This window comes from Oncorhynchus nerka, linkage group LG14, assembly GCF_034236695.1.
Source record: "Oncorhynchus nerka isolate Pitt River linkage group LG14, Oner_Uvic_2.0, whole genome shotgun sequence".
NCBI lineage: Eukaryota > Metazoa > Chordata > Actinopteri > Salmoniformes > Salmonidae > Oncorhynchus > Oncorhynchus nerka.
The window spans coordinates 77,841,882-77,857,363 of NC_088409.1; the positions used below are offsets into that span (position 1 = coordinate 77,841,882).

Below are 15,482 nucleotides of genomic sequence, written 5' to 3' on the forward strand. Positions count from 1 at the left end.
CTATGGGACTCCCAATCACGGACAGTTGTGATACAGCCTTGAATCGAACCAGGGTCTGTAGTGATTCTTCGTGGTTAACGAGAAACCACGAAGAACATCTGTTCTGTATGGAACCCAAGTAGTGCTCCTATCTTTTTTACTTGTAATTTTCCTTCCCTGAATATTGTGAGATAATAAGCACATCATGTCCATATTTGGACCTGTAGTAGGACATTCTTCAGAATGGCACATCATTCATCGGAAAGTCATTTTGTTCAGTTTACATGCTTTCACTCCGTGTTGTTAAAGGCCCCTGGGAACTGTGGCCATAGAGAAATAGGCAAAGCGACAGAAATAACTCCTCCCTTTCTTCTAACTATGCAAAAATAACATTTGAATCAGTGGTGTAGGGGGGACGTTCTTTTATTCACCAGGCCCAATACTCGAACTTTGTCATTTGTTTAACAAAGTCTATTAAAATGTATATTATCGGTCTCCATAAAGAAAGCATTATGAGTTATTGCTGACTAAGATCAAGAAATTATCATTAGATACGAATATAAATGCAAGTATTTAATAACATTGTGTATTACAGTTCATGCCTTTTACGAGGCAAACTCATGTTACAAAGCATGACCGGTGATACGCTACTGCCCCCTGGTGTACAAGGAAAACATGACAGCCACACAGGGATATGAACACACCTGTACATTGTACAACACATCCATTTACCGGTAGCATAACTTCATTCAGAAGCAAAAACAGAACTTTGTGAGCAATTCAACAAAATGGTTGGTAGAATTTGTTTTATGTTTATCAATGCTGAACTGAAATGTGTAATATATCTTCGCATTGACCACAATGAAAAATTTAAAACGAAATAGCCCGTAAATATTTTACCACATGCATTTCAACAGAGATCTATACATAAACCTTGTTTGTTTATTATACTATTAGTAAGTTCTGAAAAACATCTATCCTTAGGACCACTACTTGGGTTGGGTCCCATCTTTTGTTCACCCTGTGCTGAACACAAGGTGTGTCATGACATACCATAACTGCAGTTCCTTCAGTTTCTGCAAGTTCATGGTGAGTATTTAAGTGTAGCTACCCTGTCCTAGTGAATGTAATGAATGGCTGGACTGATAACTGTGGGAAAGTTCAGTCATCAATCCCTTTCCATGGCATTGTGCCACAAAACCAGTATAAATTACTCTCATTAAAACAAAAATAAACAGATTTCACTACAGCCCTTTCTTCATGTGTCATTAAAGGCCACTAGGACCATGGCCATAGAGGAATAGGTGAAGCGAGAGCCATGACTCCTCCCTTCCTGCCATCAATGGATAAATAAAATATAAAGCAGTTGTGTAGGAGGACGTTATATGACTCACCTGGCCTCATACTTTGTAGTAATTTGTTTATTAACAGTCTATTAACTGACTCCATAAAGATAAATAGCAATGTGCCAGCAAGTAGAAGTTATTGCTGACTAAGATCAAGAAATGGTCATAACTAATATGAACGCAAATATTTAATAACAATGTAAAAGGAATGAATTCCAATATACAAGGAAAAATCATACATTTAAAAGCCATCCTTGGTGATAACAAGGCATTAGTCTAGGCATGATGTGAGTGAGAGAGTGAGAAGCCTGCTCCCAACTCCTCCCGCCTGCGTTTGCCTTCACGGACATTGATTCCCATCATTAGAGAGGAGTGTCCAATATCTTGTCAGTATATTTCAAGATTTTTGCCGTGGCTAGAATCAGTCTCTCAGGACAGGTCGGATAGCCTCTCAATCACCTCCCACAGCTTCCTGGCCAAAGCATCGTCCCGCCCCTTGGCACCGACGTCCTGTAGTGCACAGGAAGAGAAGTAGCGTCCACTTGGCAGCTCAATATGCTCTTAAAGCCCACAGTGCAGGGTGGTATGAGCTCCCCTCTCAGTATCCATGAAGAGATTGGTGATGGGCTCCAGAAAGTGCCTCTGCCATTGTTTCAGATTGCGACCAAACTCAGTGTGAATGACTCCTAAAAGACACGTGAGAAATGGTGGTTTATTATGGGATAGGATGGAACAGAATAATGTTTTGCAAACACCGTACTGCTGTATAAAAACGCACTTGACAAATACTAAACATCAAACAGCCTGTATATAGCTAACAGAAAAGCTCAAATGTAAAACAAAGTACGAAGAATCCCTTCTAGGTTCTCCAAGCCGGAGATACTGACCTGGGTGGAGGGCTACTGACCTGGGTGTGGGTGGAGGGCTACTGACCTGGGTGTAGGTGGAGGGCTACTGACCTGGGTGTGGGTGGAGGGCTACTGACCTGGGTGTGGGTGGAGGGCTACTGACCTGGGTGTGGGTGGAGGGCTACTGACCTGGGTGTGGGTGGAGGGCTACTGACCTGGGTGTAGGTGGAGGGCTACTGACCTGGGTGTAGGTGGAGGGCTACTGACCTGGGTGTAGGTGGAGGGCTACTGACCTGGGTGTAGGTGGAGGGCTACTGACCTGGGTGTAGGTGGAGGGCTACTGACCTGGGTGGAGGCTGTATGTGGAGGGCTACTGACCTGGGTGGAGGCTGTATGTGGAGGGCTACTGACCTGGGTGGAGGCTGTATGTGGAGGGCTACTGACCTGGGTGGAGGCTGTATGTGGAGGGCTACTGACCTGGGTGGAGGCTGTAGGTGGAGAGCTACTGACCTGGGTGGAGGCTGTAGGTGGAGGGCTACTGACCTGGGTGGAGGCTGTAGGTGGAGGGCTACTGACCTGGGTGGAGGCTGTAGGTGGAGAGCTACTGACCTGGGTGGAGGGCTACTGACCTGGGTGGAGACTGTAGGTGGTGACGCTTGTCCCATCCAGGCGGTTGGCCAGCACCCGGTTATAGACTACATTGCACAGCTTGCTGTGGCAGTAGGCCCTGAAGTTAAGCCAGGTAGACTGGCCTGGCACCAGATCCTTGTGGGTACCCAGGAGGACAAAGTCCACAGAGCCTAGCCGGTGTAGGTGAGCCGACACGTTGACACTGCTTCAGCCGATCCAGCAGCAAGCAGGTCAACAGGAAGTGACCTAGGTGGTTGACCCTGAACGCCGTGGCAAACCCATCCTCAGTGTGGCCAGGCCCCAGCATTCCTAAAACAAATCTGATCTTATTGGTCACATACATCAAATACAAGAGGTGTAGAGTTTACCGTGAAATACTTACGAGCCCATAACCAACAATGTAGAGCTAAAAATACAAATATTTGCTAAAAAAAAGAAAGAGGGAGTTGAGGTAATACAGTATGTTCATGTAGGTAGGGGTAAAAGTGACTAGGCAAACAAGGTGACACACAGTGAGATCAGATGGAGTTAGGCAACACATAATGGCCAAGTATTTGTCTTCAAATTAGAATTATTTTATCCATGACTCATTAGGGTTAATTTAATAGAGAAAGTATGTTTTATGTATTGGGAATTAATGTTTACATTCCCTCTCTGCAACACCTGCATTGTTGAGGAGCAGGCCCAATCTGGGTTCAGTCTTTAGGACGGTTTCAGCAAAGGAGCAAACAGACTTCAGACTCCCCAGATGCAGCTGCATGAACACCACCTCATTCCCCCGTACAGACTTCAGACTCCCCAGATGCAGCTGCATGAACACCACCTCATTCCCCCGAACAGACTTCAGACTCCCCAGATGCAGCTGCATGAACACCACCTCATTCCCCCGAACAGACTTCAGACTCCCCAGATGCAGCTGCATGAACACCACCTCATTCCCCCGAACAGACTTCAGACTCCCCAGATGCAGCTGCATATGAACACCACCTCGTTCCCCCGGCTCCCTATAAAACAGAGGTGGAATCAAACTGTGGATTTCAAACACCATAACCTTTTCAGACAGGTTAAACAAATCTCAAATCAATATGTATTGAGATGCCGACTCCACAATCTTATATTTACATTATTTATTTTATCTATAAGGCTCCTCTAACCCTTCTGATATCATAGACAGCAGCCCAGCCTCTGCCTTCTGTTTGCTGCGGCAGGCAGGGATGACCCTGGCACCTCTCTTGGCCAAATCCAAAGCAGTAGCCTTTCCAATACCAGTGTTGCTAACTAGGGAACAACAAAACATACTTGAATGTAAAGGTCTTCAGCATGAACGCACTTGAAACGTGAGCACACTAAAACAGTCCCCATCACGTGGCAAGGCAAAAAAAATTGCCTGTTACAAAAGCAGTCTTCCCTTTCAGTGTCACACAGCAGCATCTTCACCCGCTGAACACGTTCTAATAAAGTATCAAATACAACGCAAATTTAAGACATTACAGTACCGAGCATTGTTTCTAAATTTGGTAAGGTAATGTCGTTTGCAAGCTATCAAAGTTCAGACTAACTTACTCCAGCATGCGCCGTTTTTGTTTTATTACACCCAGCGTTTCCGGGTTTAATTTATAGTTGCTGTACGGAAGTATTCCACCAGATGTCGTATTTGTAATCTGCATGAAAATCGGCTCCATATTGAGGGTATACATTCGAATTAAAATCATTTGTGGGCAGTGTAGTCGTTTATTTCCTCTTTAGGCGTTCTACTTCATTCAAGTGAATAACTCTGAATAATTAAATATTCCCAATCACAAACGACTCAGGCATCATTACATATTTTGCTAGCTTGTTTTTTTTGCAGAGGTGTAAAGTAACTAATTCCAACTCCTCTCTATACTAATTCAGTCGTTTATCCGAGTACTTGTAGGTTGAGTGTTAAGTCAGTCATTTCACAGAAACTTTAGTAAAATGTAATTAAAGTAACAGTACTTCTACTCGAGTAGGATATTTCAGTGCTTTGTTATAAATCATAACATAAATGTACTAAGTTACTACTGTACATGCATTCCCTCTTCCTTTTTCAATTTAATGCATGGAAAAGATCATGTGTAACAACGTTCAGGTAATCTTAGCTAATTATCAAGGTCAATTTTTATATTTTAAAAGTAACTCAATTACTTTTACTCTTGAGTACTTTTTAAATGAGCTGCTTTTTACTTGAGTAGTTTTACACCAGTAATTTTACTTCTAAAGTAGGATATTTCAGTACTCTTCACCCGTTTATTCCAATCCATATGATCAAGGCAACAAACAGCATCAGCTCCTCTGCTATATCCACATGATCTATAAATGCTCTTCCCAAGGCTCAATTGCTACGCATGTAAAGAGCTGGGTGAGGAATGAGAATACATGATCTGAAATATGAATGGATGCACTGTTAGGTGCTGGCACAGTTATTATACAACCACCAATGAATACACAACAGCTTCATTGAGCAACATGTACTTTATTCCCTTCAGTCTTGAATTGCCCAGTAAGCCTATGCTTCTTCATTCCGTTTGCCACTTCATGATTGTATTGATTCCAACATCCACCGTTTTGGGTGGGTCCTTTCATTATGTTCCAGATATGATATCTACTAGGGCAGAGTGGAACACCCTAAGTCACGTGGGGTAGGCCTAAGAGCTTAGAAGTTAATGCACAAGATCAATACTAGATACGAATCACACATGAGTAAGCCCTTTTAGAATACCTGACACTGTTGGTTAATTTAAAGGGTAAGTAAACTCAAATGTCAAAAATCATTTTGCACACAAAGGAGAGCTTGAGTCATAGGGGTAGGTTTTCACTAGTCCACACAGACTCTCACTGACTTCCCATAGCTTCTTGGCCACGTCTCTGGCCTTAGACGTTCCTGACTGTACAGTCGTGGCCAGACACAAATATTAATTTCCACAAAGTTTGCTGCTTCAGTGTCTTTAGATATTTTTGTCAGATGTTACTATGGAATACTGAAGTATAATTACAAAGGTTTTTATTGACAATTACATGAAGTTGATGCAGAGTCGATATTTGCAGTGTTGACCCTTCTTTTTCAAGACCTCTGCAATCCACCCTAGCATGCTGTCAATTAACTTCTGGGCCACATCCTGACTGATGGCAGCCCATTATTGCATAATAAATGCTTGGAGTTTGTCAGAATTTGTGGGTTGTTGTTTGTCCACCCGCCTCTTGAGGATTGACCACAAGTTCTCAACGGGATTAAGGTCTGGGGAGTTTCCAGGCCATGGACCCAAAATATCGATGTTCTGTTCCCCGAGCCACTTAGTTATCACGTTTGCCTTATGGCAAGGTGCTCCATCATGCTGGAAAGGGCATTGGTAGTCAACAAACTGTTCCTGGATGGTTGGGGGAAGTTGCTCTCGGAGGATGTGTTGGTACCATTCTTTATTCAATGACTGTGTTCTTAGGCAAAATTGTGAGTGAGCCCACTCCCTTGGCTGAGAAGCAACCCCACACATGAATAGTCTCAGGATGCTTTACTGTTGGCATGACACAGGACTGATGGTAGCGCTCACCTTGTCTTCTCCGGACAAGCTTTTTTCCGGATGCCCCAAACAATCGAAAAGGGGATTCATTAGAGAAAATGAATTTACCCCAGTCCTCAGCAGTCCAATCCCTGTACCTTTTGAAGAATATCAGTCTGTCCCTGATGTTTTTCCTGGAGAGAAGTGGCTTCTTTGCTGCCCTTCTTGACACCAGGCCATCCTCCAAAAGGCTTTGCCTCACTGTGCGTGCAGATGCACTCACACATGCCTGCTGAAATCCTGAGCAAGCTCTGTACTGGTGGTGCCCCGATCCTGCAGCTGAATCAACTTTAGGAGACGGTCCTGGCACTTGCTGGACCTTCTTGGGCGCCCTGAAGCCTTCTTCAGAACAATTGAACCACTCTCCTTGAAGTTCTTGATGATTCGATAAATGGTTGATTTAGGTGCAATCTTACTGACAGCAATATCCTTGCCTGTGAAGCCCTTTTTGTGCAAAGCAATGATGACGGCACATGTTTCCTTGCAGGTGACCATGATTGACAGGAAGAACAATGATTCCAAGCACCACCCTCCTTTGAAGCTTCCAGTCTGTTATTCGAACTCAATCAGCATGACTGAGTGATCTCCAGCCTTGTCCTCGTCAACACTCACACCTGTGTTAACGAGAGAATCATTGATATGTCAGCTGGTCTTTTTGTGGGAGGGCTGAAATGCAGTGGAAATGTTTTTTGGGGACTCAGTTCATTTGCATGGCAAATAAGGACTTTACAATTAATTGCAATTCCTCTGATCACTCTTCATAACATTCTGGAGTATATGCAAATTGCCATCATACAAACTGAGGCAGCAGACTGTGTAAAATTAATATTTGTGTCATTCTCAAAACTTTTGGCCACGACTGTACAGTTGGAGAAGTAGTGTCCAGAGAGGGGCCCCAGGTCGGTCTGACACCCCTGAAAAAGAAAAAGGAGAGCGGCACTCTGAGGTCAGATGCAATCATTTAATAACCAATGTTTCAACAGACAAGCTGTCTTCATTCATCCAGGTCGGTCTGACACCCCAACATAGTGTTCGTGAAGAACAACATGGAGATGACCTTCAACTGCATTAACAATACAGTGTCTGCATAACAGCCCAGCTCAGGTTAGATTAAACCCAGGAGAAAAAAAACACAAGCACTAGAGTTGAGTTATCCATTCATAAAACATATATTTAAATCTATATTAGTCATTTAGACGCTCTTATCCAGACCGACTTACATTAGTGTATTCATCTTAAGATAGCTAGGTGAGACAACATATGGTTGTGGGATTTATTTAAGATGCTCTTTAAAGAGGTAGGTTTTCAGATGTTGTCGGAAGATGGTCAGGGACTACACTGTCCTGATATTAGGGGGAAACTTGTTCCACCATTGGGGTGCCAGGACAGAGGAGAGCTTGGACTGGATCATTAGGCATTTTATTCTAATTTACATTCAACCAAGGTAGAACTAACTTGAAAACTGCAGATACCATTACATTCAAAAGCTTTATAAACCTGACTTAGCAGCACTGACCAGGGTGGAGGCTGAAGTAGGTAACATTTGTGTCCTTCAGTCTCTTGGCCAATGGGTGAAGAGAACATTACACAGCTTGCTGTTGCTGTAGATGTTAAAGACATCCATGGCAGACTTGCCTACTCCCTAAGTGCTCGAGCAGTTTAAATACCAGGGACGCCACATTAACCACTCGACTCGGACTGCACTCCTTCAGACTGTCCTGAAGCAGGTTGGTCAACAGGAAATGACCGATGTGGTGAACACCAAACATCATCCCCAAGCAGTCTTCTGTGTTGCCCTGAATGTAAATACCTGAGAGGAAACGAGACATCATTCATCTGTAATCACTTCTATGGGTTGATGGGAGTTCAGGGTGCATCTCAATAGTCTCAAGTAGCTTCATCTCCTCACAGCCTTTCTTTCATCCTGCATTGATGCAAAGGAACTGGACAGGTGTATTGCTTTCACCTGCCATGTCAGCACAAATAAAGAAGGGTAGAGGGAAGAGAGAAAAGTTTAGAATTATCGAGATAAACCCAGAAAAAGAGTGGTCCAACAATACCTCCTCAGTCCTCCTTCACCTGCATTGATGATGAGCAGGCTCAATCTGGGTCTAGTCTCAAGACAATTTCAGCAAAGGAGCGAATAGACTTGACTCCCCAGGTCCAGCTGCATGAATACCACCTCATTGTTCCCACTCTCCTACAGGACACAGGAATTTCTTCGTTACTCTGTCCCAATTTAATTGAACAATTGATGCCGAACCATTCATAGAATTATCATTTTCCAAAACGCCTCATTTCACTTCAACTTATGACTGCCACCACACGAGGGTTGTGATGTAATAAAATGTGCTAATGTGAAGAAAGTCAGATTGTTGAACATCTCATTCTCTTGATGTCAGCGAGAGCGGCCTCAGCTCTCAGTTTGCTGCGGCTGGCCAGGATGACCCTGCCACCTCTCCTGGGCAGATCTAGCACTGTCATCTTCCCTATGCCTGTGTTACTTCCTGGATAATTAGTATTTATAGGATCAATGCAAAGTAGGGGAGATCAGAGGCAAATGTAAAAATATATATTTTACTCTATATATAGACCACTTGAACTATGCCAGTCATTTTTTTACATCAGTCTCCTAATCATTCATAGGTCAGTACATAAAACAGTCGGGTTACAATACTGACTTTAATCCACAGTCTGGACGTTACATTTGCCCCCAGTGCCAGGGTTAAATGTAACACCTAAAACATAAACCAACTAAATTCAACTTCAAATACTTCTGTTTGAATTATCACATTATCATAGACATATGTAATGATTTTGCTATCAAATTATGTCTAAGTAACCAACCAATATTTACAGTAACACCCATTTGTGAATGGCCATTCAGCTCCTCTCAAAACATCTGAATAGTCTGATAGTGCCCAAATGATCTGTTGACAACTTATTTGGCCATCTACAGGACCCCAAGGATATTTAATGTTAGTTTTGTATAATTCATAAAAATCTTAAGTTAAAATCACTTATTTTGTTCATCATTTGGCTCAGGTTCATTTTAACACTGTGTTACAATTGCCCCCAACCCAGCAGCCATGACACAAAACCTCATGTGCCTAGCAAGAGACAACAATGTCAACGTTGAACTAACAGATCGTGATGAAAATGATGCTAGCTCGAGTTCTTGAATATTAAGGCTCAGACAGTACAAGAAAATACAGTGCAATATTTGTCTGAAACTCTTCAACCAGGAAGATAACCTAAATGGGCATGTACTGTACTCTAACTTGTTTCTGTTTGGAGAAGTTCTAATTGTTGCAAACACATCCTGTTACAATTGACCCCAGTCTCCCCTACAACCTGCAGCAGAGTGTTCGTTGAGTTTTACAACCAGGAAAATCATTAAAAAATCCCCAATGAAATAATATACAAAGACAAACGAATTTAAGAATGCTATATACATGAAATGATGTACAGGCAAAGAAAATGACATCTACTCTACATTATTACAGTGCCATGAACTTTCCTCCTGTGTCAATGTGGGGAAATACAGGAAGCATTGACAAAAACAGACACCTGTTACGAGTTCTCATGCTGTTTCACATTGCTTTTGCATATTGCCCCTTTGACAAAGACGTTATGAAAAATCATATAGGCCACCAATACCACTCCAGCAACAAGAAGAAAGGCAGCCATTGAGCTTTCAGATCCTGTGTAGCACTCAGTAAAGAGAACCCATAGCACACACTGCACCCTCTGGAATTCCTTACCGTAAAGTTATTCTCATGGTCTAGAATTCCTTACCGTAAAGTTATTCTCATGGTCTAGAATTCCTTACCGTAAAGTTATTCTCCTGGTCTAGAATTCCTTACCGTAAAGTTATTCATGGTCTAGAATTCCTTACCGTAAAGTTATTCTCATGGTCTAGTATTCCTTTCCGTAAAGTTATTCTCATGGTCTAGAATTCCTTACCGTAAAGTTATTCTCATGGTCTAGAATTCCTTACCGTAAAGTTATTCTCATGGTCTAGAATTCCTTGCCGTAAAGTTATTCTCATGGTTACTCTGCAGCGCAAAGAGGTACTTTCTGTTGAGTTGCGGGAAAGCTTAAACCACACCCCATTGGACAGCACAGGGACATTTTAGCTTTTCTTCTTATTTGCTTTGTTTGGATTCTTCTACTGAAGCTTTCATGCTCATCTCTCTCTCTCTGTAGGGCAGGCATGAGTGCCATCTTTAAATTCTAATTCAGCTGATAAATGGTTAGGAAGATACTTAGGCAAAAGCTATGAATACAAAAAACAAACAAACAATCAAGACAAACATTCTTAACATTTTAGGCTTATTAACTGTTTTGTAAGAAATATAAATAACAACGTCTCTAATTAAATGTCCCATAAATCAATGTTTGGTAAGAAAAAGCAAGAGCTTCATCCATATATTTCTATTCATGTACATTTTATAAAGCAAAACTGAAAGAATTACAGATTTGTTTCGAAAGAACACAGCATATTGGTTAGTAGGTTGAAGCCCAGTTAAAACTGGAGATTCTTAAGAGGATAGGCCACTCAGACTCTCACTGACTTCCCATAGCTTCTTGGCCACTGCGTTGTCTCTGGCCTTAGCATAGAGGTTCCTGACTGTACAGTTAGAGAAGTAGCATCCAGAGAGGGGCTCCAGGCCCTCCTGCAGGGCACAGTGTAGGGTGGTCTGAGACCCCGCCACAGTGTCCTTGAAGAAGAACATGAGGAAAGGCTTCATCAGAATCATGAACACCTTGCTGACATTGCGAAACAGTTCAGAGTTGATGGCTCCTGAAAAACAAAATAAACCCACGTTTATATTGGTTAAAACTTGCAAACCAATAAATGTACTATTATTCAGACACATGGGGATCAGAGGACGCTGTTGGGAGTAGCTATAGGAGGATGGGCTCTTTGTAATGGCTGGAATGGAATAAATGAAACAGAGCCAATCATGTGGTTTCCATATGCTGGATGTGTTTGACACCATTCCACTCATTACAATGAGCCCATCCTCCTATATCGCCACCCACCATCCACACTGTGGGGGATGCATAAAAATACTGCATTTCAACTAATCAATACAGGACCAGTCCTTCTAACCCATACTTGGGTACAATGAAGATTTTATACATAACTGGGATATAGTGCACTCACCTGGGTGAAGGGTGTAGCAGGTAACATTTGTGCCCTGCAGTCTCTTGGCCAGCTCATGCGTGAAGAGAACATTACACAGCTTGCTGTTGGCGTAGATGTTGAAAACATCTGTGGCAGAATTTCCAACTCCTAACTCCTTGTGAGTGCTCAAACAGTTGAAGTCGATGGTGCCGAAGTTATGACCGATGGATGACACGTTGACCACTCGACTCGGACCACACTCCTTCATACGGTCTAACAGCAGGTTGGTCAACAGGAAGGGACCGATGTGGTTGACACTAAACATCATCCCCAAGCCGTCCTCTGTGGTGCCTGGCATGTAAATACCTGAAACAAAGGGGAAGTAACTTATTTCCATTTTGGCTTCATTAAATACTACAAAACATGTTTTACTCAGATTGATACCAGCTGCCTCACTTCCAAAATGTCTACACTGGTGTCAGGATATTACGTGGGTAATATTGGATGGGTATTACCATGTGCCATGGTTGGCAGGCTTGGTTAGTTGAGACAGCAGTCCAGCCAGCTCTTTTGGCTGGAGCATAATTTGTAGCCCACAACACCTTGGCTGCATGTTCCACCTCTATGAAATGTTCCACCTCTATGAAATGTTCCACCTCTATGAAATGTTCCACCTCTATGAAATGTTCCACCTCTATGAAATGTTCCACCTCTATGAAATGTTCCACCTCTATGAAATGTTCCACCTCTATGAAATGTTCCAGCTCTGTACACAGGCTCTTGTGACACCTCACTAAGCACTAACTTCAAGTCCATCTGGAAAAGGATGTCTGTACCAGTAGCGGTCAGTGCCATTTAAGATGAGGGAGGATGATTTTTCTTTCATGAGCATGGCCTTATTTCTATTACAGTATATTGGATGACTGTCATTCATATTCCATTCCCCCAGTTCAATGTAACAGCGATAGGTTTAGGAACCTACATGACACTAACATTTTCCCTATACCCATGAGGTTGCTACAACCTAGCCTATGACAGACAGACACATGGACAGTGACACATTCAATACCGCCTTGCACACCCTTGCCTGCATCTAGCTGATCTAGGGTGTAATCATTAGTCCAACAGTTGCAAACGAGAGTTTCTATTGGACAAATTCAGGTATGTTTATCCCCGTTTTAAAAAAACAAAAATAAATAAAAAATTCCAAGCCGCTACAGTTTACATCGTTGTCACCATATTTGCTAAAGTAACGTCATAGACAGCAGCATAGCTAATAGAACTAATGTGTTTGTAAACCCCTACAATCATGCAGTAACGTTACAGTACACAGTCAGTGAGCAGTTACACCGTTGGGCCCCGGTGGCAGTAAATGTGTAAATACAGAAGTTTACCTTGACTTGGAAGAGTTCCAGTGTTGTGTTGGATAGTCATAGCCAGCTACCTAACATAGCATCCCTCTGTTTGAGTAAGCTAAACTAATTAGCTGCATTTGCTAGCTAAGTGACATTGGGGAAAAATGACACATTCTCTCTTGCTTCTCCTTCAATTTGGAATAAATTAATTTGTTCAAAACTGTTCAACTATTGTCTTTCTCTTTGAGTCAACTACTCACCACACTGTGTGCACTGCAGTGCTAGCTAGCTGTAGTTTATGCTTTCAGTACTCGATTCATTCTCTGATCCTTTGATTGGGTGAACAACAGTTCATTCTGCAAGAGCTCTGGTAGGTTGGATAATGTCCTCCGGCATTTGTCATAATTACTGTGAAAGTCTATGGAAAGGGGTGAGAACCATGAGCCTCCTAGGTTTTATATTGAAGTCAATGTACCCAGAGGACAGAAGCTAGATGTACTCCAGCTACAACATGGTGCTGCCCTACAGAGTGCTGTGGAGGCTACTGTAGACATTCTTTGCAAAATAGTGTTTTAACCAATTATTAGGTGAGATGTGATTATATTTAGTATAGTTTTATCTAAAAAGGATATATTTTTAAACATTTAAAAAGTTATTTTTATGAAATACACTGAGGATGGTCCTCCACTGGTCTGTACAAGACTAAATACAATGTCATTAAGTCTCGTACAAGGTTGTGTGTATTGAAAGAGGGCCGTAGCGCTGCGGAAAACAACCACTGCAAGCCACACCTGCATTGTTGATGAGCAGGTCGAGTCTGGGCTCAGTCTTCAGGAAGGTTTCAGCAAAGGAGCGAACAGACTTCAGACTCCCCAGATCCAGCTGCATGAACACCACCTCATTGCTCCCGCTCTCCTATAGAACACACTTCTATGTTACAGTACTATTTTCATACACAAATTATAATAGAGAAATCCTAAAACCGCCGCAGAAAAAAAATGACTAGCCATACACTACTGGCCATTATAGGGGCTAAACTGGTCAAAGAGTTTTCAATCTCCTCTCACCCTCTTGATGTCAGCGAGCGCGGCCTCAGCTCTCCGTTTGCTGCGGCAGGCCAGGATGACTCTGGCACCTCTTCTGGCCAGATCTAGCGCTGTCATCTTCCCTATGCCTGTGTTACTTCCTGGAGAAAGTGGGCATAAAAAAGTATTAAAGAAAAATCTTATATGGGAAGGTGAATAATAAAAGTTTATGATATTACTCTTACATTTATGCAGGTGGGAAGATATAAAAAAAAACATGCTTTTTTCATCTTTGGTCTTGATTATCCAACATTGATTAATAAAATAGGAATGGAAATCACTGGAAAAGGACTTACCAGTTACGATGACTGTTTTCCCATGCAGTTTTGCTTTACTTTTGCATCTCTTTCCTTTAACCACAACACTGTGATAAATATATGCAATACCAACTACCAAACCGACAAGCAAATAGGTATACATCCTCTCTCCTGTGTGAAAACACCTTTGCTTTCAAGAGTGTAGACAAGCTAATTTTAACTCATTGGAGAGCTGCTGTGAAAATGTAAACACACCCTTATCAGCTTCACAGTGGATTCAGTTTGTTTATCTGGTGATTGCGCAACTGGACAAACCGGAGTCGCCCTCTCAGGGCACGGCCATGGAATATAAAAACAGTCAAATCCGAGCAAAAGGGTTTTACCCTTAGACATACATACACTGCATGACGAAAAGTACACTATATACACATAAGTATGTGGGCACCCCTTCAAATGAGTGGATTTGCTTATTTCAGCCAAACCCGTTACTGACAGGCGTATGAAATCGAGCACACAGCCATGCAATCTCCATAGAGAAACATGAGCAATAGAATGGCCTTGCTCCAGAGCTCAGTGACTTTCACCGTGGCACCGTCATAGGATGCCACCTTTCCAATAAGTCAGTTCACAACATTTCTGCCCTGCTGGTGCTCCATCAGTCAACTGTAAGTGGTAGAAATGGAAATGTCTAGAAGCAACAATGGCTCAGCTGCGAAGTGGTAGGCCAAATAAGCTCACAGAATGGGACCGCCGATTGCTGAAGCGCGTAAAAATGGGCTGTTCTTGGTTGCAACACTCAGAGTTCCAAACTGCCCCTGGAAGCAACGTCAGCACAAGAACTGTTCGTCGGGATCTTTATGAAATGGATTTCCATAGCGGAGCAGTCGCACACAAGCCTTAGTTCGCCATGCGCATTGCCAAGCGTCGGCTGGAGTGGTGTAAAGCTCGCCGCCATTGGACTCTGGAGCAGTGGAGACACATTCTCTGGATTGATGAATCACACTTCTCCATCTGGCAGTCCAACGGACAAATCTAGGTTTGGTGGATGCCAGGAAAACACTACCTGCCCCAATGCATAGTGCCAACTGTAAAGTTTGGTGGAAGAGAAATTGTCATGCTGAAACAGGAAAGGGTCTTCGCCAAATTGTTGTCACAAAGCAGACCATTATTCCTCTTCCACCAAACTTTATAGTTGGAACTATGCATTCAGGCAGTTAGTGTTTTCCTGGCATCTACCAAACCCAGATTTGTCCATTGGACTGCCAGATGGAGA

The 15,482-nt window shown here is 42.6% G+C and overlaps 1 protein-coding gene and 1 pseudogene across 4 annotated transcripts; both read right to left on the minus strand.

Moving 5' to 3' along the window:
* Positions 1 to 1,495: 1,495 nt before the first annotated feature.
* LOC115119271 (dehydrogenase/reductase SDR family member 13-like) lies at positions 1,496 to 4,192 on the minus strand (annotated as a pseudogene).
* LOC115119270 (dehydrogenase/reductase SDR family member 13-like) lies at positions 1,496 to 14,654 on the minus strand. Of its 4 annotated transcripts, none has more exons than XM_065000442.1 (8): positions 14,249 to 14,654; positions 13,935 to 14,053; positions 13,659 to 13,782; positions 11,552 to 11,878; positions 8,458 to 11,185; positions 8,189 to 8,344; positions 2,803 to 3,807; positions 1,496 to 2,011 (listed from the first exon to the last, which is right to left on the minus strand). In XM_065000442.1, the coding sequence occupies exons 1-5, from the start codon at positions 14,370 to 14,372 to the stop codon at positions 10,923 to 10,925; spliced, it is 957 nt and encodes a 318-aa protein (XP_064856514.1). In that variant the 5' UTR covers positions 14,373 to 14,654; the 3' UTR covers positions 1,496 to 2,011; positions 2,803 to 3,807; positions 8,189 to 8,344; positions 8,458 to 10,922. The 4 variants fall into 4 exon arrangements, with proteins under 4 accessions (XP_064856514.1, XP_064856513.1, XP_064856512.1 ...); XM_065000441.1 differs by having other exon boundaries at positions 4,103 to 8,344; XM_065000440.1 differs by having other exon boundaries at positions 3,926 to 8,344.
* Positions 14,655 to 15,482: the final 828 nt, after the last annotated feature.